At 39.6% G+C, this 22,736-nt stretch overlaps 1 protein-coding gene across 1 annotated transcript; it reads left to right on the forward strand.

Annotated features, from left to right (window-relative positions):
* The first annotated feature begins 8,603 nt into the window (after positions 1 to 8,603).
* Positions 8,604 to 9,125, forward strand: LOC123457747 (interferon omega-1-like). Its single transcript, XM_045142243.1, has one exon. The coding sequence runs from the start codon at positions 8,604 to 8,606 to the stop codon at positions 9,123 to 9,125; it is 522 nt and encodes a 173-aa protein (XP_044998178.1).
* Positions 9,126 to 22,736: the final 13,611 nt, after the last annotated feature.

The raw sequence follows: 22,736 nt of genomic DNA on the forward strand, positions 1-22,736 counted from the left end.
CTCGCGGAGAACCCACTCCATGGCCTGTCTTAGGTTGTCCCCGTCTGGGGATCTTACCCGTCATTGGTCACATGGAGGGCAGAGGAGGTGGCAGTGGGTCATCTTAAGGAACTTAATTCCTGAGTTGCCAGCCTGTGATAATGTATCTCAATCTGATGAAGCTTTATTGTCTCTAGCCTCTTCCTTTATGACCTTTTAAAAGTATTTGGTCTGATTTCTTTCAAAAATAATGTCAATAACCTGAATTTACTTATACCAAATTCCCTGGTGCTCTACAAAAAATGAATAGCCACCTTCCTGCACTGCCAATACAACTCAGACCCACTGTTATCTCAACCTCCTTCCATCTCTACTTATTTCAAACATGGACTCATCTTGGTTTATAAATGACATGTGCATTTCTATTTCTTAAAATAAATAAAAAAATCTTATTTTTCTTAGACTGATTCTTTTAGACAGGCCACTATCTCAACACTAATGAAGATGTCAAACTTAGATTGAGATCTAACCCTTCAAATATATATTTTTCTTTTTATCATATATTAACATTGCATAATAATGGGTGTTGTAGTCCGGTTCGCGTTGCTGGTAGAAGTCACCCAACCAAGAGCTGCTTCTGGGAAAAAGAGATTTATTTTGGCTTACAGGCTCGAGGGGAAGCTCCACGATGGCAGGGAAAAACGATGGCATGAGCAGAGGGTGGACATCACCCCCTGGCCAACAGAAGATGGACCACAGCAACAGGAGGGTGTTCCAAACACTGGCAAGGGGAAACTGGCTATAAAGCCCATAAGCCCGCCCCCAACAATACACTCCTTCCAGGAGGCATTAATTCCCAAATATCCATCAGCTGGGAACCTAGCATTCAGAACACCTAAGTTTATGGGGGACACCTGAATCAAACCACCACATTCCGCCCCCGGCCCCCATAAACTGATAACCATACATGATGTAAAATGCAATGCATTCTGTCTGACTTTAAAAGTCCCCATAGTTTTTATCAATTCCAATGATGTTCATACATCCCCATAGTTCAAGATCTTTTAACTGAGCCATAATACCAAAATATAACCTCAAAAAACCCATAATGACACAGAATAAATATTCACACTGCAAAAGATGGCATTGGGCATAGCAAAGAAACATTCAACCAATACAAGATTTAAAACAACTAGGGAAAATATCAAACTCTGTAGCTTCAAGTCCAGCAACTCAAACCAGTGACAAATCTTCAAGTCTGATAATTCTAACCAGCAACGAGTCTCTGGCATTCCAATGCCATTCCTCCAGCTAGGCTACTCACAGTCCTGGAAAACTTCATCGGGGCCGGCAGCTCCTCCGCAGCCATCTCATGGTCCCGGCATCTCCACTGGGTCTCCACTGCAAGCCACGGTTCATCCTCATGGCCCCATGGGGTCTCTATGCAGGTAACCAGCAAACCCGCTTCACACTGCCCATGGCCATTTCCAAAACACAAGACCGTGTTGCAAACTCAATGACCCTCTTTCCAGCATTTTATACTCCACGATACCAGGTAGGTGCCAATTTGTTAATCCAGGGGGAAATAAAGCAGACTTTGAAGAACAGGACACTCCTTGAGCACTCAGGCCCCTTCAAAAGAGTTGACATTCTTCTTGTTGCCCTAGCGCAGGTCAGCTAGCCCAGTCTCAAAGGTTGTAATCTCTCAGTTGCAGCTGAATGGGCAGCAGTTCACCCAAAGATTTTCCTTTCTGTGCCATATCCCTCTGCACACACCAGTTCATTTCTATGCAAAGCAACCCTGCACAACTTCTCAGAACATGGGCACAAGAGCAAGCTTCTCACACAAGGCACAAGAGCAAGCTTCTCACACAAACTGCTAGCCCAGTCCAGGCACAGCTCTTCCTCACCCTCATAAGCCAAACCTCACAGTCCATAGTTCTTACTGCATTCAGGTCTTAGAGCTCAGACCAGAATAGTCCATTAAGCTGTACTTACAGCACTGCAAGGCATCTCTTAGGCCAAGGTTTCAACTCCTTCCACTTTCCTCTTGAAAATCAGCTACAAAAGGCTGAAGCCACATAGTCAGGTGTCTAGCAGCAATCCCACTCCTTGGTACCACTTTACTGTTGCAGTCCGGTTCGCGTTGCTGGTAGAAGTCACCCAACCAAGAGCTGCTTCTGGGAAAAAGAGATTTATTTTGGCTTACAGGCTCGAGGGGAAGCTCCACGATGGCAGGGTAAAACGATGGCATGAGCAGAGGGTGGACATCACCCCCTGGCCAACAGAAGATGGACCACAGCAACAGGAGGGTGTGCCAAACACTGGCAAGGGGAAACTGGCTATAAAGCCCATAAGCCCGCCCCCAACAATACACTCCTTCCAGGAGGCATTAATTCCCAAATATCCATCAGCTGGGAACCTAGCATTCAGAACACCTAAGTTTATGGGGGACACCTGAATCAAACCACCACAATGGGCTTCACTATGACATTTTTATACATTTATACACTACAATTACATATTACTGTGATCATATCTCCCATCTATTATCTGGTCTTGTGCCACTCTGACTCCTCTCAACCCCTTTCCCCTTTCATGACCTCTTTTTGGTGACACAATGAGTTTAATCAGTGTTGCTTCCAGGAGCAAACATAGATCCTCAGGGAGAGCTGGGGCCGCAGGAGCCCCTCCTTTACCCATGACAGAATGTTGACAGACCCAACATTGTGCAAGTAATGGCAGACGCTGTAAGAACATGAGCACATGACCAAGCTCTGTCCACAGGACCGTGTTCCACAACACTCCACTTCTTTTGATGCTTATGTCCTTTCTGCTCCATCTTTTATGATATCCACTGGGCCTTGTGGGGTCTGATATGGATATCACGTTTAGGGATGTGGATTCAACAGCTAAGTAGTCACAGAAATTTGCTGAGGAGTTATGAATCTCCCTACAGGTTTACTTTTGCTTCCAACCAGTTGTGGAAGTGAATACAATCTAGAAGGTGGAGTTGATATCATCAAATAGCAACAGTTACAGTCCACAAGTAGTGATAATTAAAATGGGTTGTTTTTAATGTCATTGCAATTGTAATTATTATCCAGATTAGGAGCAAAATTAGTTGGGACTATTGCATTCATTTTTTGTTCATATCTAAACTTCTGAAATGTGCATTTTCCTTGCCACAATGGATTATGAAATGATAGAGTGGCAGGCAGAGCTAATCTCCACTATCTGGAAAGACTGGGTTTTGTTGTACTGACTGGGATGGATCTGATTGCTATTCTCTTGTGAGGTGGTCTGATTCCTCTTGTCTCTCCTCAGAGCTGTTCACATCTCCATTGTAGAGAAAAGTGAAGTAGCTGGTCTTGCCAATTTGAGACAGCCCAATAGCCAGGAAGTGGCTCATCTTGAATGTCTGTCAGATGCAGGCATTTGTGTGCCTTTGTGCCCTTCAGCATTGGCCTCCAGTCTTCCCTTTATACTGTCTGGTACCAACATTGCTGTGTGGCCCTTCACTGACTCACAGTTTCCCATTTTCATAGCAGCTTCATTTCCTTTCACTTTCATGACAGTTGACATCACAACTTTTTCTATGAGGCCATAAACCACTCTCAACCTTTTTGTTTCTAGGAAAGTATAAAAGAGAAATAAGAAATCAGATGTCATGAAAATAAAAGTGAAAATTAAATCTAGCCCTTTGCTTTTCTTTCAGTGTTTTTATTACTTCATCATGAGCTAGAAAGTAATGGATAAACAGTAGACAAGTGTCCATGATTTTAAACTACCATAAAATGCCAAATTAAAAAATGTAGAAGAGTTACAGAGGAAAAGCTTACATAGTTGAAATTAAGGCTATTTTTCCCAGACAGAATATTTGGGCTTTCTCAGCTGCATGTGCAGACAAAGGGAGAAAAACTCTAGTAGAATCACACCAACTAGAAAAAAAAAAATGTGTAGGTCACTAGCTCCTATATAATCAAAAGCCCAAAGAAAGCATGGTTGAGCTGGGCATGTTGGCACACACTTTTAATCCCTAGCACTTATGGAAGGCATTGTCATTAATGTATGTCTATACCAAAACTGTCAAGCATAAGAGGTATTCAGTATTAAGTAAAATATGGATTATAAAAATGGGCTTTGGAAAAACAAAAATTATTTGTCTAATAAAAATAAAATTATGACAAATTTGAATATTGTCTACTCATACCATCAAAACATACTTCTGTTATCAGCCCTTGAGGACACCTGACCCTTTGATACCTAGGTGCATGGGTTACTATTGAAAACAAATGCCATAAGCTGGAGAGAAGCTCAGTGGTTAAAGGTGCTTGCTTGCAAAGACTGGTGGCCTAGGTTTTTTTTTTTTTTTATTAATACTTTTGTACTCAGTGAATACAGTCAAGTTGGTACCATTGTTAGCCTCCTCCATGTCCTACCACCTCCTCCTGTTGTAACTGTTTTTATGTTTATCTTTCTACACTTCTATGGAACTAATAACAAACAACAGCCTCAAGATTTGTTTAAACATAGAAGTATTCAATACTGAGTTTGTAAGAAAATTTCTAATAATATTCAAATCTGCTTTTGTGATTTTTAAAAATTGTGTTTCAGGAAAGTTATAAGAAATGAAGTTCCAAAATCAATAAATGATAAAATCTATATGTTAATTCTGGGTAAATAGTATAAGTCAAGTCTGGTCTACTCTTTTATTAAAAGGTTATTTCAAAAGGCCTTTTGTAGGCAAAAGAAAAACTTAAATGGTCATATTAGAAGTCTTATGTTAAGGACAATGAAAGATTTTGTTGGTAGTTTGGAGATTAACTGACTAAAGAAGATAAACTGGAGAGGAAACTTTATTTTATTTATTTATTTTTTAAATCTTTTTTTTTTGGTTCATTTTTATTTATTTATTTGAGAGTGATATAGAGAGAGAGACAGATAGAGAGAGAATGGGCATGCCAGGGCTTCCAGCCATTGCAAACGAACTCCAGATGCATGCGCTCCCTTATGCATCTGGCTAATGTGGGTCTTGGGGAATCGAGCCTCAAACGGGGTCCTTAGGCTTCACAGGCAAGCGCTTAACTGCTAAGCCATCTCTCCAGTCCTGGAGAGGAAACTTTAAATGATGGATGTTAAATGTTTTATGAAAAAGATTGTTATATAGATTGTAAGGTAAAAGTATGCACATGAAGGTTTGAGTAAAGTATGTGGATGAAGGTATGAGTAAGCTTACCAGAGTGCCACAGGCAGAATTATAGAGTTGGTTAAGGTTTGAGTAGTTATAGATTGTGTCATGAAATTTTGTTTATGATTTGGAATTGAAAATAATTCTTTCTGGCTCAGAAATTAAACATGATTGTTTGCAAAGCCAAATCCACATAGTTGAGCATGCACTTGAAGGTTGTTTGCAGTGGCAAGTGGCCCTGGCTTGTCCATCCCCTCTTTCCCATGAGACTTGTCTCCTTTTTCTTTAGATCATGGCAGTTTAATCCAATTCCTCTATTCTTTGGGTATGTTAGATATAGTTGAATTACTTTCAGAAATTGACTTATAGATTGGGTGGACATCTTATTTAGCTTTTAAAACTGCTAAATCTCCTCATAAGGAAAAAATATATATATAAGAAAAAATATATAAAGGTATTCTGATTCTGATGAACTTTAAACATTATAAAAATTGTTCATATCTTCATAGTTAAGCAAAAATGCTACCACATAATATAGATTTATTGTTTGTTTTTTAATTCTGTCAGCAGATCTTTTGTCCATAGTTCACTCTCTATAGTCTCTTATGCCTTAAATATGTAAACTCTACTTTTGTTAATATCAGACTTTTTCAGATATCAAAATATAATTTGGTTTATACAAAGTCCATGATGTTTGGCTATCAATAACCATGCATCACCATGCCTGGCTAAAATTCTATAGTTTTAAGATGTTTCTTGTCTTATTCATGCTGGTTTTGATGGATGATTATCACTAAGGTTATAATCTAAGTCATATAAAAAGTGACTTATTGTGGGCTGGAGAGATGACTTAGTGGTTAAGTGCTTGCCTGTGAAGCCTAAGGATCCTGGTTCAAGGCTCGATTCCCCAGGACCCACATTAGCCAGATGCACAAAGGGGCACACACATCTGGAGTTCATTTGCAATGGCTGGAAGCCCTTGCATGCCCATTCTCTCTCTCTCTCTCTCTCTCTGCCTCTTTCTCTCCCTCTCTCTCTCTGTCACTCTCAAGTAAATAAAAATGAACATAAACATTTTTTAAAAAGTGACTTATTGTGATTTTGTTCTTAGAAAACCTGAGGAAGCTCCTCATGTCTTAGCAAAATCCAGTGTATACAAACAATGTTAATATAGTTTGTCTAAGCTTCATATAACAGTCATAAATATTTCTTTAGTTAAGCCTTAAAATTGTTCAATGATTTAAGGTACTTATTTTAAAAAATTACTTTGTGTTTGTCATATTGTCTCTAATGTATGTTAAAATCAGGCTCACTTAACTCAACAATGACCAGATTTTATTTTATTCTTAAGATATGTATAATCAGTCTCAGTCAAGGTTTCACTTAATTAATTGTCTCATTTCTCATATCTTAAGTTCATTGCTTATAACTTAAGACATGTTTCCTTCCCTAGAAAAATAATCTAAATTGTTGTTCTGCTTCTAGTTTGGGGGTTAATTGGTACTTGCATTGGTTTACAGACTAGCCAAAGTGTTTTTTCAAACACAGATGCCAAGTTTTTATACTGTCTTGTCTTTTCCTGGCATACAATTTCCAGATTAAATCAGTTGGCTTAAAGTTATTGATAAAATATTGTTTTCAGGGCTACTAAAATGTTCTGCCTATACTTATAACTGAAAAATACTTAAAATATAGAATGTGTATGCTTTCTATGTCCCAGATATAGCTTACACTGTCACCTGACAGCTAAACTTAAATATTAATCAGAATGATTTTAAAGTATTGTGTCATTTTCTAACTAGATCTGCTTTGCTAACCAGATATGTTCTGCACCTTTCTAATTTGTTTTGCTAACCAAATATATACAGTCTCTCTGAGTGATTAATAACTACATGTAAAAGCCAAAATCAACTGAAAACAGTGGAGTTAAAAGGATAACCAATATTTTGGTTCCTGTTCCCAGGTCAAAAGACCACAGGAGATGATAGGACACTTGCTTACTTCTAGCCTCTGGTAAGTTACCTGTCTTCCTGGTCAAAGAGGATATGGAGACCCAGAGATGAATTTCAAGTCAGTGTGTGGCTTAGGTTTTATTCCCCAGTACCCACAAAAAGCCAGATGCACAAAGTGGAACATGCATCTGGAGTTCATTTGCAATGTCAATGGCCCTGGAGGGCCCATTCTCTCTTTCTGTCTCTCAAATAAATAAAGTAAAAGGAAAGGGAGTCCCTTTCATATGACCACTCTAGGTGCACAAATATTAATCTTCCTACCCAGTAAGAATTCTGAAGTCCTCATGATGTGGTGAGCAGATTATATTGTCAGAGAGTGAGGCAGAAGGATTATGGGCTGGGGCCCCTTTTTACACTTCAACAGAGGTGTTAGCAGACGTGACACACACCTTATGTGTCACGTGTGAAATAACACAACCAAGAACTAGAATCACCTCCATACACATCTGGGAAGAGAAATTCTTGGTAGGGGCAATTTTAATATAGCCTGACAAATACTAGACCTCAGCACAGAATTTCTGCACAGGCAATTGTCACAATAATCCTGGACCTTTGTCCCAGGGAGGCCCAACATGGCCCCGCACAGATTCGTGTCCAAAGGAGAGAAACATCAGAGAAGCTCTTTCACCAGTCATAGTCACCTTGGGGTAAAACAGAAGGCCACCCTCTGCTCTCCTTTGTGTTTTTGTTTTGTTTTGTTAAATTTTTTATTTATTTATTTGAGAGCGACAGACAGAAAGAGAAAGACAGATAGAGGGAGAGAGAGAGAATGGGTGCACCAGGGCTTCCAGCCTCTGCAAACGAACTCCAGACGCCTGCGCCCCTTGTGCATCTGGCTAACGTGGGTCCTGGGGAACTGAGCCTCGAACCGGGGTCCTTAGGCTTCACAGGCAAGTGCTTAACGGCTAAAACAACTCTCCAGCCCCTCTGCTCTCCTTTGTAAAGAGCTTCTTTACCACGCACATTCTCAAGGAAATTCCTAGGGTCAAGGGAGCATCACTGTCCTGTAACAGAAGGAAGGAAAAAGAGATGTGAAGATTAAGGCTGAAAATGTCTTCATAGAGCAAGCAGCAGTAGTTGTATGTGAAAAAGTACAATTGTGCTTGTATGTGCAAATGAGGATTGACATACATGGACACATTTCTGACTTTAGGCCACAGACGCTTCTCACTGGAACGTTAATTACTACTTGTTTAGAAGTAGGTGACTGGGAATATCCATCTTCTATAGTAATAGAATCAGAAACATGGAAAACACATAAATGAAAACAAAAAAGGAAGCAAAATTGTACAGAGATGTTCAGAAAGTGAAATCGTGTTTCTTTTATAAAAGCCATTCAGACAGAATGTCTTCAGAGAACCTCAGCTCCCAGCTTCACCCAGCCCCCAGCTCAGCCAGGCCAGCAGCTCCCTCATTTCCCCATGGCTCTCTTGCTCCCTCTATTGGTCGCCATGGTGGTGTGCAGCTGTGGCTCTGTTAGCTCTCTGGGCTGTGACCTGCCCCACAACTCTGTCATGCTTACCAGAAGGACCTTAGACCTCCTGGACCAAATGAGGAGGGTCTCCCCTTTCCTGTGTCTGAAGGACAGAAGGGACTTCCGACTCCCCCGGGAGATGGTGGACGGTGTCCAGTTGCAGAAGGCCCAGGCCATGTCTGTCTCCCAGCTGGTGCTCCAGCAGACCCTCCAGCTCTTCTCCACAGACCACGCCTCTGCTGCCTGGGATGAGACCCTCCTGCTCCAGCTCCGCAGTGAGCTGCTTCAGCACGTGGAGGCCCTGCAGCCACGTTTAGTGCAGGCGACGGGAGGGGACAGGTCTGCTGAGGACCCAAGCCTGGCCTTGAGGAGATACTTCAGGAGAATTCATCTCTACCTGAAAGAGAAGAAGTACAGCGACTGTGCCTGGGAAATCGTCAGATCAGAAATCATGAGAGCCTTCTCCTGATAAGGATGGTGTGTCGAGAAAGGCTGGAAGTAAAGAGAGACCTGGAGTCATCTTGAAACCCTCCTTCCTGATGCTCTGCCATCTGCAAATTGTGCGTCCACCTGTGGTCATTCTGACAGGCTCTTATTTCTAGTTGAGCCATATTTTGCTGACTTACATTCAGTAATTAGTTTAATAACAGCCAAATGTATGTTAACAAAAATATTTATTTGCAGGGATATCATTCCTTCTGAGATGAATGAGCTGATAATAATTTATCCACTTATTTATTCAAGTTCTTTTGTATGGATTGTATTTATGTGTTTTCTTATAATAACGCATTTATCTTTATAATTTCTAAAAGTTCATAAAACATTTATTTTTTCATGAAGTTTTCCGTGTATTTTGTTTTATTTAATTCATATCGTCAAAGTATTTTTATAATATGAGCTACTTAAAGCAAAATCAATATGCACATTTTGTAAGCAAAAATAAAGAATGGTTACATGCATTGCTATTACATGTATCAGTTGAATATGTGGTAGTCTGTGGCATTTACTTCTAGAAATAATAATAAATAAGGCAAAATTTCCTGCTTTTTTTGAACTCTCTGTGCCATAGGGCAAGAAACAAAAAGTAGTGTGTTTATCTTATTTCAGTTTTCTTACATGCTACAAAGAGAAATAAAAGAGGTTGATGGACTTTTTGCAGAGTTTAAACATGAATAGTGCCTATATTAAAGATACTATTTCTCTGCACAAAATGTTAACATTCCTATAAGAATTTTAAATGCTTATTCAAAGGAACAAATGTAAAATATAGAATAAACATGTGCAAACAATGAATTAGAAAGTTGATCCATAGCATGAATGCAAACTGGTGAGGAAATAGATATTATGAGAAAGAATTAAACAGAAATTCTGGAATTTAAAGGATACATAAATAGTTTAGTAGTATAGTTGAAAACCTTAATACTATTTTACATAAAACAAAACAATAATTTCTGAGTTTGAAGATATATTATATACTCTCAAGTGAATAAAATATTTGTAGTATATATATTTCCAAGGATAAAGAGAAGGAAAAGTTCATAAAAAGATACTCAAGGAAACAATAGCTAAATTATCTAGTATTATTATAAATAGCTTCATACAATATGAAACTCTCAATATTCATGAGCATCTAACACCCCAAATAAATTTAAATGACAAAGACAACTCAAAAAATCAGCAAGACAAAATTACCAAAGATAATTCAAGAGAACCCCAACAGTTTCAGATATACCTTATAGGCCAGGTGTGAACAAAAAAAAAAAACCATGAAACATTCTGAAGGAAAACAAAACTTATCAACAAAAGATAATATTCTCATGCAAGCTCTTATTCAGAAATGAAAGATTGAGACATAGATTTTCCAACATAAACACAAACTGAAGAAATTCATCAAAATAAATCATAGTAAATGCTTGATGGCACTCAACATCTGGAAATGAAAGGATGATACCTACAATCATTAAAACATGCAAAAGAACACACAGGTCAAGGAGAAGCACAAATAAATAGTAATAAAAACACAGCAGTTTAGAATTCCAACAAAGCACATATGTAATTAGTAAGAAATATTAAAATGAATAAATAATCTATAAACAGAAAAAATTTTAATATGTCAGGCATAAGTAATGACTCTTTGCTAATTGCCTCCAACATATGTGGATTAATTTGAGAAGCAGATGCAGTAGAGTTGACTGAATGAATTGTACAAAAATACAAAACCCAGCCATATGCTGCCTACAAGGAATTTACTTTATGAGTAAAAACACATATGCTGGGCGTGGTGGCGCACGCCTTTCATCCCAGCACTTGGGGGACAGGGGTAGGAGGATTGCCATGAGTTCTAGGCCACCCTGAGACTACGTAGTGAATTCCAGGTCAGCCTGGGCTAGAGTGAGACCCTACCTCAAAAAAAATCAAAAAGCCAAAAAAAAAAAAAAAGACACACATAATATGGTTCCTCCCAGAAAAATAATCTGATAGATAGCTATACCTTCCATTTTAAATGCAGGGGCTTATAGGTTTATAGCAAGTAAGAGAAAAATGGCACATGGCAGATAAAGAGCAAATCAACAGTCATGGTAGTGAATATCATCCAGCAGAAATGACCTGAGTAGTCCTGCTAGAAAGTGGAAGGAACAAGTGGAAAGCATAAAAAAAAAAAAAAAAAAAAGACAAAACATCAGACTGGGCACTCACCACATCCAGAAGAAATGACTGGCCCAGCTCCCAACATCCAGTAGAAAGATAGGAAAGGCTGTGCCAGAACAGTCACTTGGAGACATTGATTGATCAGGGGCTCTTGGTATAGTGTCCTATTCTCAGGTGAAACTTCCAATTTGCACTTCTTACCCTAAGCATGTTTACGCCAAGGGATAACCAACGGTGACCTCTGCTGAAGTCTTAAGATTTATGTGGGTGGTGCCATACTGGGAAATGGTTTAATTTCCAGCTTCAAGAGCTCAGTGTTTTCAACTTTTGGGTTGTAATATTTTTTAGTCTAAGATCAGCATGAAAACCAGAGTGGGGAGGAGAAGACTGAAGTAAAACTAACCTTGTTAACATTTCTTTTTGAGTATCCACTTTTCTACTCAAGACCTATTGGCACTTGCTGTTAACAGGCAATGGTGGGCCTTCAAAGACCTTGTGCAAACTCTGTAAAAATGTTTCCTTATATAATGCTAACCTTATGAATGTCTTACAGTTTTGGAAAAGCATCTGGAAGAACAGTTAAGAACAGCAGTTGAAGTGTCTAAACAAAGGCATATTGTCTGCAGCAGAAGACAATTTCTATGGCTGTAAGGCTATACTATATGAAGCAAGCTCAACATCCTGGACTATTTTTTTGCAAGAGAGTGAGAGTGGGACAGACAGAGAGAGAGAGAGACAGAGAGAGAGAGAGAGGGAGAGAGAGAAAGACACACACACACACAGAGAAGTATCTCCAGTCACTATAATCGATCTCCTGATGAGTGCACCTCCTAGTGAACATGAATGACATTATGCACTTGTGTCACCTTGTGTCTGACTTATGTGGGACCTGGAGAGTTGAACATGGGTCCTTAGGCTTCACAGGCAAGCACCTTAACTGCCAAGCCATCTCTCCATCCCAGTTATACTACATGAAAAGTGCAGTGCTGCATTTCTATGTGTTGTTGGCTAGGTAATCCTCTGAAATCCTGTCCACCCCATAAAATTCAGGCTATTTCCACTGCTCTTAATTGCATGTCAGGACTATATGGCAAGTTCATACTGCTGAAGGCATCATATTTTGGTTGTAGGACATAGAGAAATCAAGTTGCATCTGAACTGGAAACGGCTTCCCTGCTGGCTGGCTCTTGGCTGGGGGATAATTGTTAACATTCCATCGTGGTTATGGACCCTGTGTGCTACATTACCAGTGTGTCAAGCAAAATATGCAACAGTTGCACAGCTGTTATGGATAAAACAAACTTGTTTATAATTGTAATTAGGGTCTACTCCAGAGAAGGAAACTCATACCTGGTTCTGTAAGTCTGGGGGAAAACCCTTGCATGGCCCAAATAAGGAACCAACTGATAATGCTCCCTTAATTGGGGGTTATGCACCTGATAAATGAGTTCTAACATTTGTGTTTATGTTTATAGATTACTGTGCTGTCAGCCTTGGTTATTGAGGAAAACTTCTTTGTGCTAGTGGTCACTGCAGAGGTTCCTGTACAATAATTCATTGCCAAATCCAGCCATGGAGTTTTTTCCTCTACATTTTCTTCCTGGGTTTTTACAGTGTAAGGATTTCTATTTAAGACTCTAGGCATGCCCAAAAGACATTTTAAGTTCAGATCTAAAGCACCACAGTGAAGCAAATATTACAATAAAGAGAAGCACATGAACTTTTATGTTTGTCCAACTTAAGTATCTTTATTCTATATCATAGTTTTGGGAGTCTAGTAGCATTATATCTAAAATTTATATAACTATTAAAATACTAAGGATCATCCAAGTCTTCAGAAAATCCTAATACTTTTGCGACTATCTCCATGACTACTACTGATCAAGGCAGTAGTTGCTAAATTGACGTTTGTAATTTATCAAGACAGTGAAGTTTGTTAGATCCATTGGCTCTTCTGTTGTAAAAAAAAAAAAAAAAAAAAAAAAAAAAAAAAAAAAAAAAACCCTTCTCTGTAGTTTGACGCTGTTTGACATTTCCTCCCCCAGCAGAATATTTTAAACATTGGAGTCAATCTTCCCAAATTCCCAAATTTCTCTGTCAACTATGCTTATGTAATAGTCTAGACCATTTGTTTATGTCATCATCTAGATTATTTGTTAGCATTTAAACACTGTTTGCAGCATGTTTGCCAAGAGTAGATTTTATGTACAGAAACAAGTCATTTATTTTACTCATCTATAATAAGCGATTCCTTATATTATCTGGAACTTAGAGCAATTCAGTCATATTTGCAGGACCCAATTCTCATTCTAGTCATTCTGTTTCTACTACATCTGCAGTTACTTCCTCCACTGATGTCTTGAATCCTTGAAAGCCCTCCATAAGGCTTCAATCAACTTATTCCAGATTTTCATTAATGTTTGCAAAAAGCCATAAAGTATGAATGTCCTTAGTGGTATCTAGAATGGTGATTTCCACTGAAGGTTTCCAGATATTTTAAATACTATTTATTTATTTATTTATTTATTTGACAGAGAAAGAGGGAGAGGGAGAGAATGGGCACACCATGGCCTCCAGCCATTGCAAACAAACTCCATATGCATGTGCCCCCTTGTGCATCAGGCTAACATGGGTCCTGGGGAATAAAACCTGGGCCCTTTGGTTTTGCAGCCAAATGCCTTAACCACTAAGCAATCCCTCCAGCCCAATTTCCAGATATTTTAAACCACATCTATTAGAGGAATCACTATCTGTGACAGCTATGGCTTTATGAAACATTTTTCTTTCTTTCTTTCTTTCTTTCTTTCTTTCTTTCTTTCTTTCTTTTTTTTTTTTTTTTTTGTCTTTTGAGGTAGGGTCGCCCGACCTGGAATTCACTATGTAGTCTCAGGGTGGCCTCGAACTCACGGTGATCCTCCTACCTCTGCCTCCCAAGTGCTGGGATTAAAGGTGTGCGCCACCACGCCCAGCACGAAACATTTCTTAAATCTGAAAGATAAAATTATTCCTTCATCCATCAGATGCAGAAGGTATGTTGCGATAGCAATCAAGAAAAGTATCTACTCTTGTACATTACTATCAGTATTGTGGGGTGACCAGCTGCAGTGTCATTGAGCAGAAATATTTTGAATGGACTCTTCTGTTCTCTGAGCAGCAGATGTCCACAGTGAGGTTAAAATGTTCTGCAAACCACATTACACACAGGTGCACTCTCATCTGTGCTTTCTTCAACTGAGAATTTTTATACATGAGCATATTATAATTTGATCATAATTCCTCCCATCACCTTCTTTGCCCACCTTTTCTGCCTCCATTCCACTGAATCACTTCTTTTCAATGAGTCCTTCTTCTATTTTGATGTATTTTTCCCACCTCCCTCATCTGTGTCAAATGTTGATAGGCTTATTGAAGTAAGCACAGACATCTGCAATTATGAGCTCATGAACGCAATAACCACTTCATGTCCTGAGGATCGTGTCCCAAACTACTCTTTCCCAACCTCTGGTTACTTAGTTCTGCTCACTTTTCTATAATGTTCTCTGAGCCTTGGAAGATGTGGTAGAAATGTCTCATTTTGCTGTTGTGGTTTGAATGTGTAATGTCCCCCCATAGCCTCATGTATTTATGACAAATCCTAATACTCCACACCCAGCCGATAAATCCTTTGGAAGGTGGAGACTTGCCAGTGGGGGTGGACTCTGAGATGTTCAGAGCTTGCTCACTCCTGCTGCTACCGCCTAGGTGATGTAACAAGATATCATGCCCAGCCTACCCCTCGGGACTGTAAGCAGAAACAATCCCCTTCCTCCAAAAAACTGTTCTGGTTGGGTGTTTTGTCCCAGCAATGAGAAGTTAACACAGCAAGTGCTGAGTACTCAGCAGTCACTTGCTGTTAGTATTTTGGTATGAGTTTCTCCAGTATCCACATCCTTTGCAAAAAAAAAAAAAAAAAAAAAAAAAGATTCTTTGTCTGAGAGCAACACTGATCTATTGGCATAAACAAAACATAAATTCTAGTGGAGGAGGACACTAGATGAGTACAACCTATCTATTTATTCCAAAGCTTTAAGTAAGTTTATGGTTTTGTGTTAGGCCACATTCATAGCTACCCTTGGCTACAGATTGGGCTTGCCCCTCTGGCACTAGACATTGCCTTCTCTCTAGATATAACAGTCCTACATGGAAACTTCTAAATTAATAATACTGTTTAGCTATTTTCATCAGTTCTCTTTTCTAGATAACTTGCTGTGATTTGGGATCAGAATTTGTTTTCATCATGTTACAGTGTCAGCTTCTTTCTTTGAAATTCACGAGCCTCAAACTTTTCTTCTGAGCCTTCCTCATATTGTTCAGATTTCACAGAACTGAGGAGAGTTGGTCCTTTTTTCTGGAACAGGCTTTGGCTTAAGATATAATCATGACACAAAGGTTCAAAATATATATAAATTACCCTAAGGTGGCACAGTTACATGATGTTGGAAACACAGACTTTCTTGATAACAGAGTTCCTACAAGTGCCTTCAATATTCACAAACTGCAATGTTAATGAAGCCCAGTGAAGCTAAGTTTAATAAACTAAGGTATTTCTGTAATCTATTTGAGTTAGTTTTAGTATATGCAATCAGAGTCCAACTTCATTATTTTGTATGTGGATTCAGTTTTACCAGTGCCATTATTTCAACAAACCTTTGCATTGTGTTGCTTTGACACCCTGGTTAACAGGACTCTCAATTCTATTCTGTTGTTTTAAATGCCTGGCCTTATATCAATATCATACTGTTTCAATTACCACAGTTCTGTAGTGTGTTCTGAAATCAGGTAGAAAGAAGCCTTTAGCTTTGCTTATCTATTTCAAGATTGAGTTCATGATTCTGGTCCTTTCAGATTCCATGTGAACTTTATAATACCACACTTTATCTGTGCATAAGATGCTTTTGTGGTTTTGGGCAGGTATAGGAACTTTATTTCGCAATGGTACTATGAACATTCTCACAATATTTAATTTCCCAACCCATAAATACAGAATGTGTTTTTTTTCTTTATTCAGAATTTTAATATAAGTACATACTTAAATTGATCATAATCCCCTTTTTTCTCTCCTGTTGTGACATTCTTATTACTGAACCTCTTCCTTTTTGCAAGTAGTTCTTCTATTTTGTTGTCTCATTCTTTTGTCCTCCTCCATAACCTAAGCCATAGTGTTGATGAGCTCAAGATTGTGCAGGTCTTACAGAGGCAACTAAATCCACTGTGAGGTCATGAATGCCCTGATTAGCTCATGTCTGAAGCATAGTACCCCAAAATATTCCTCAGTACTCTGTGCCTTAGATTCTTCCAGCCCCTCTCTGCAGTTTTCCCTGAGCTTTGAAGGACATTATAAAGATGTCTCATTTAGCTCTGAGCTCTCAATAACCTCTTATTGTCAGCACTTTGACGGGTCTTGGGTTTCCTTAGTATTCACAGATATCTCCATAGAGAAGCTTCTCTGGCCAGTGGTGAGGTCATTACTAATATCTTGTTTCCCTTCTGTTCTTCATTGTTCCCTGAGCCCTGGCAGATGTGATGAAGACATCTCATCTAGTGTTGAACACTTGAATGTCACTTCTCATCACTGTGGCTAGCCTAAGGTCTCTGCAAAAAGAAACATCCCTAACCAAATATGAGAACATCACTAATCTATTGACAACATAAACATTTATCTTGCAATTTGATGGGCACCTTGTATCCATTTAGCCAAAGAAGGTGGTAGCTTCCCCTCAGGGCCCTATGACATCCCGAGCCATCAGCTTCTAATTCACTAGTAGGCATAAATTTCCTCTTACTGACTGGGCTTGAGTCTAATTAGAGAGCAGTTTATTACCCCAGTAACTGATATGCCACTATGGCACCAGTGGATACAACTTGGCTACCTATCCAGTTGTTTCTATTAAATAGTTCACATCCCTAGCAGCCAGCAGAACTATGAATGCTAACCTTAAAGGAGGGGCTTCCAGCTTGGTTCCAACTTGATTGCCCATTGTTCAGCTAATGGAGCATGTGGTGTCATCAGTATCCGTGTCTTCATCTAGTTCCGGTGGGTAAGCAAGAACCCTGGCAATATTCTGTAGGTTTTGTAAGGGAAGAGTTGGTGGCTCATGGGCTTTCCTAAATAACTCAATGTGAGACATTGGGAATTTTGTATAACAACTTATAGCTTCTGGTCACAAAATGTGTTTTCATTTGTTGGAATCTTCTGTTTGTTCATTTAGCAATGTGTGGTGCTTTTTTTGTTTGTTTGTTTTTGTTTTTCGAGGTAGGGTCTACTGTGGTCCAGGCTGACCTGGAATTAACTCTGTAGTCTCAGGGTGGCCTTGAACTCACAGCGATCCTCCTACCTCTGCCTCCCGAGTGCTGGGATTAAAGGTGTGCACCACCACGCCCGGCTTTGTGTGGTGCTTTTAAGACTAACAAGTTGTTTTGTTCCATGGTTAATTTTATTCCTTAGCATGTTATCAGTGTTTTATTTTATATATTTATTTGAGAGAAAGAGGCAGAGAAAGATAATGGGTGCACCAGGGCTTCCAGCCACTGCAGTTGAACTCCAGATGCATGTAACACTTTGCACATCTGGCTTACGTGGGTCCTGGGGAACTGAACTGAGGCCCTTTGGCTTTGCAGGCAAGCACCATAAACACTAAGCAATCTCTCCATCCTCCCCTCCTTTTTTAACTTTTGAGGTAGGGCCTCAATCTATCCAAGACTGACCTGGAATTTACTATATAGTCTCAGGGTGGCCTCGAACTCATGACAATCCTACCTCTGCCTCCAAAGTGCTGAGATTAAAAGTATGCACCACTATGCCCAGCCATTTTATTGGTTTTCGGTGCTTCCTGATAGGTATTTAGTAGGTAACAAGCAATGAGTAAAGTAACTTGTACAGAACACAGTAGCCTCTGTCTTTGGAATCTTTTATTTTTATTTGCACACATTCATGTATATATGTAAGGGACAATGAGAGAAAGAGAGAGAGAATGGGCATGCCAGGGCCTCTTGCCACTGAAAATGAACACCAGATTCATGTGTCACATTGTGCATCTAGCTTTATATAGCTATTAGGGAATAAAACCCAGGCCTATAGGCATTGCAAGCAAGCACCTTTAACCACTGACCCATCCTCCCAGCTCCAATCTTTGTAATATTAGCAAATATGTCCACTGTGAAGTAACACAGTTTTGTCATTCATGAACTCATGAGCATCTTCCAGTAGGAAGAGAAATATGAGTAACTGGTTCTGTGTAAATTATTTCTTCATGAATTCACTGGGCCTATTGCTGGGGAAAACACAGTAAACAAGATAAGGTTTAGTTGTTGAAGAGCTGATACCAACCATTTATAAAATAGGAATGTAAAGTCTGAGGCAACTACGTTCCTAGAGAAATCACAGAAGTAAAATCAGACTTCTGGATCAGTGCTCAGAGTTAATGCTCATGATAATACTTAATATTAACCCAGTTATGAAGTTAGGATAAAGATGATTTTTTGTTTCAAAGAAATCTACAGTTCTAATTTATTTAAGGTGCATATGGCTCTGAAAATTTTTTTTATTTTAAATTTTATTTATTTATTTATTTATTTATTTATTTATTTATTTATTTGAGAGCGACAGACACAGAGTGAAAGACAGATAAAGGGAGAGAGAGAGAATGGGCGCGCCAGGGCTTCCAGCCTCTGCAAACGAGCTCCAGACGCGTGCGCCCCCTTGTGCATCTGGCTAACGTGGGACCTGGGGAACCGAGCCTCGAACCGGGGTCCTTAGGCTTCACAGGCAAGCACTTAATTGCTAAGCCATCTCTCCAGCACGCTCTGAAAATTTTAATGGAAAGAACAGCATGGTTTTCAATCATTTCTAATTGCTGGATGAAACTTAGAATTAATTCATTTCCTCATAGCCTTCTGTTCTTTTAGATAATAAAATATACCATGCTTGGTGTCATATTCAATTACATATCTAAATACAAACTCCCTGATTCAAATATTTCACAGACATCACACAATATACCACCTTAATTTTGGGAGTATCTGTCCTATGTCCCCAAATCATTAATCCTCCACTGTTTGTTTACCACTTTTTGTTTAAATTTGGCTTGAAACTTAATGCCCTTGGGTTGCTCAACATTTAAGCAAATATGCAAAGATAGATTCAAACTGATAATATTTAATGAGTCATACATTATCACTCATATCACTCTCAAAGGTAAAATAATAGTTTTAAATTGGTTTTAACGCAAACCTATCCAACAAAATACCATTCCTTACTCTTCTTTTCTGTTTTGGGGATTTATTGTAAGTCACACGAGAAGTATTGACATCTTCATGGAAGACAACAAAAAAATTTCAAGATGAGTACAGGATTTGAGGGATTTTTTTTGGGGGGGGTCGTTTGAGGTAGGGTCTCACTCTAGCCCAGGCTGACCTGTAATTCACTATGGCATCTCAGGGGTGGCCTTGAACTCATGGCGATCCTCCTACATCTGCCTCCCAAGTGCTGGGATTAAAGGCATATGCCACCATGCCTGGCTAATGTAGGAGGTGAGTTTTTATAGGAGAACTTTCTGTCCTCTTTTAAAATATTTAATTAATTTATTTATTTGATATAGAGAAGGAGGGAAGGAGGGAGAGGGAGAAGGAAGAGGATATAGAAAAAGAATGGGTGTGCCAGGGCCTCCAGCCACTGCAAATGATCTCCAGACACATGCACCACCTGATGCATCTGGCTTACATGGGTACTGGAGATTGAATCTGGGTCCTTAGGCATCGCAGGCAGGTGCCTTAACTGCTAAGCCATCTCTCCAGCCCTCTGTCCTCTTGTTTGATCTCGGTTATGTTCTAAAAGGTGACCTTTGGAAACATAGGGCTGTTATTGGTCATCTCATGGATGTTGCTGATGTTTGATCCTCAAAATTATCATTACATGTTATGTTTTGAATATTAAATGTGACTAGTTTATACTTTATTATTTAATTCTACTAATATTCTTTTAGTTCACCAAAATTTTGTGAAATTATGAAAGAAAAAAATGTTGACAATCTTTGATGAATATGTGGCAGTTATTGAAGTTAAAAATTACCTTCTCATTTTTGAAGCAAAACTAAAAGTTCAGTACACAAAAAGTAATGTGAAGAAAGTAATTTTCACTTTTATAAAGGTTTGGATGATGTTGAAGGATGTCATACATTAGTATTTTTATTGTGCATTTAGAAAATTTTATATTGCCACAAAATTTGAACACTATGTGTTGCAGTCCGGTTCGCATTGCTGGTAGAAATCACCCAACCAAGAGCAGCTTCTGGGAAAAAGAGATTTATTTTGGCTTACAGGCTTGAGGGGAAGCTCCACGATGGCAGGGGAAAACGATAGCATGAGCAGAGGGTGGACATCACCACCTGGCCAACATAAGGTGGAACACAGCAACAGGAGGGTGTGCCAAACACTGGCAAGGGGAAACTGGCTATAAAGCCCTTAAGCCCACCTCCAACAATACACTCCCTGCAGGAGACATTAATTCCCAAATATCCATCAGCTGGGAACCTAGCATTCAGAACACCTAAGTTTATGGGGGACACCTGAATCAAACCACCACATTCCGCCCCTGGCCCCCATAAACTGATATCCATACATGATGTAAAATACAATGCTTTCAGTCTTACTTTAAAAGTCCCCATAGTTTTTATCAATCTCAATGATGTTCATACATCCCCATAGTTCAAGATCTTTTAACTGAGCCACAATACCAAAATATAACCTCAAAAAACCCAGAATGACACAGAATAAATATTCACACTGCAATAGATGGCATTGGGCATAGCAAAGAAACATTCAACCAATACAAGATTTAAAACAATCAGGGCAAACATCAAACTCTGCAGCTTCAAGTCCAGCAACTCTAGCCAGTGACAAATCTTCAAGTCCGATAATTCTAACCAGCAACAAGTCTCTGGCATTCTAATTCCACCCCTCCAGCTAGGCTACTCACAGTTCTGGGAAACTTCATCGGGGCCGGCAGCTCCTCGGCAGCCATCTCATGGTCCCGGCATCTCCACTGGGTCTCCACTGCAAGCCACGGTTCATCCTCATGGCCCCATGGGGTCTCTATGCAGGCAAAAAGCAAACCTGCTTCACACTGCCCATGGCCATTTCCAAAACACAAGACCGTGTTGCAAACTCAATGACCCTCTTTCCAGCATTTCTTATACTCCACGATACCAGGTAGGTGCCAATTTGTTAATCCAGGGGGGAATAAAGCAGACTTTGAAGAACAGGACACTCCTTGAGCACTCAGGCCCCTTCAAAAGAGTCTATATTTTTCTTGTTGCCCCAGCACAGGTCAGCTAGCCCAGTCTCAAAGGTTGTAATCTCTCAGTTGCAGCTGAACAGGCAAGAGTTCACCCAAAGATTTTTCTTTCTGTGCCATATCCCTCTGAACACACCAGTTCATTTCTACGCAAAGCAACCCTGCACAACTTCTCAGGACATGGGCAAAAGAGCAAGCTTTTCATACAAATTGCTAGCCCAGTCCAGGCAAAGCTCTCACCCTCATAAGCCAAACCTCACAGTCCATAGTTCTTACTGCATTCAGGTCTTTCAACTCTGACCAGGATAGACCATCAAGCTGTACTTACAGCACTGCAAAGCATCTCTTAGGCCAAGGTTTCAACTCTTTCCACATTCCTCTTGAAAACCAGCTCCAAAAGGCCGAAGCCACACAGTCAGGTGTCTAGCAGCAATCCCACTCCTCGGTACCACTTTACTGTTGCAGTCCGGTTCGCATTGCTGGTAGAAATCACCCAACCAAGAGCAGCTTCTGGGAAAAAGAGATTTATTTTGGCTTACAGGCTCGAGGGGAAGCTCCACGATGGCAGGGGAAAACGATGGCATGAGCAGAGGGTGGACATCACCACCTGGCCAACATAAGGTGGAACACAGCAACAGGAGGGTGTGCCAAACACTGGCAAGGGGAAACTGGCTATAAAGCCCTTAAGCCCACCTCCAACAATACACTCCCTGCAGGAGGCATTAATTCCCAAATATCCATCAGCTGGGAACCTAGCATTCAGAACACCTAAGTTTATGGGGGACACCTGAATCAAACCACCACACTATGATTATATAAGTATAAAGTGAAGTAAAGGTCATTCTGATAATTTATTTATAATACCAAATTTAAATTAGTAATTGTTTTTTGTAATTATTACCCCAGTATTAGATAACAAAAGTAAATTTCACATTTTTTTTTTGAGGTAGGGTCTTGCTCTAGCCCAGGCTGACCTGGAATTCACTAAGTAGTCTCAGGATGGCCTTGAACTCGTGGCAATCGTCCTGCCTCTGCCTCCCTCCCAAGTGCAAGGATTAAAGGCATGCACCACCAAATTTCACACTTTTAATGTATAAAGTA

This window comes from Jaculus jaculus, chromosome 1, assembly GCF_020740685.1.
Source record: "Jaculus jaculus isolate mJacJac1 chromosome 1, mJacJac1.mat.Y.cur, whole genome shotgun sequence".
Lineage (NCBI taxonomy): Eukaryota > Metazoa > Chordata > Mammalia > Rodentia > Dipodidae > Jaculus > Jaculus jaculus.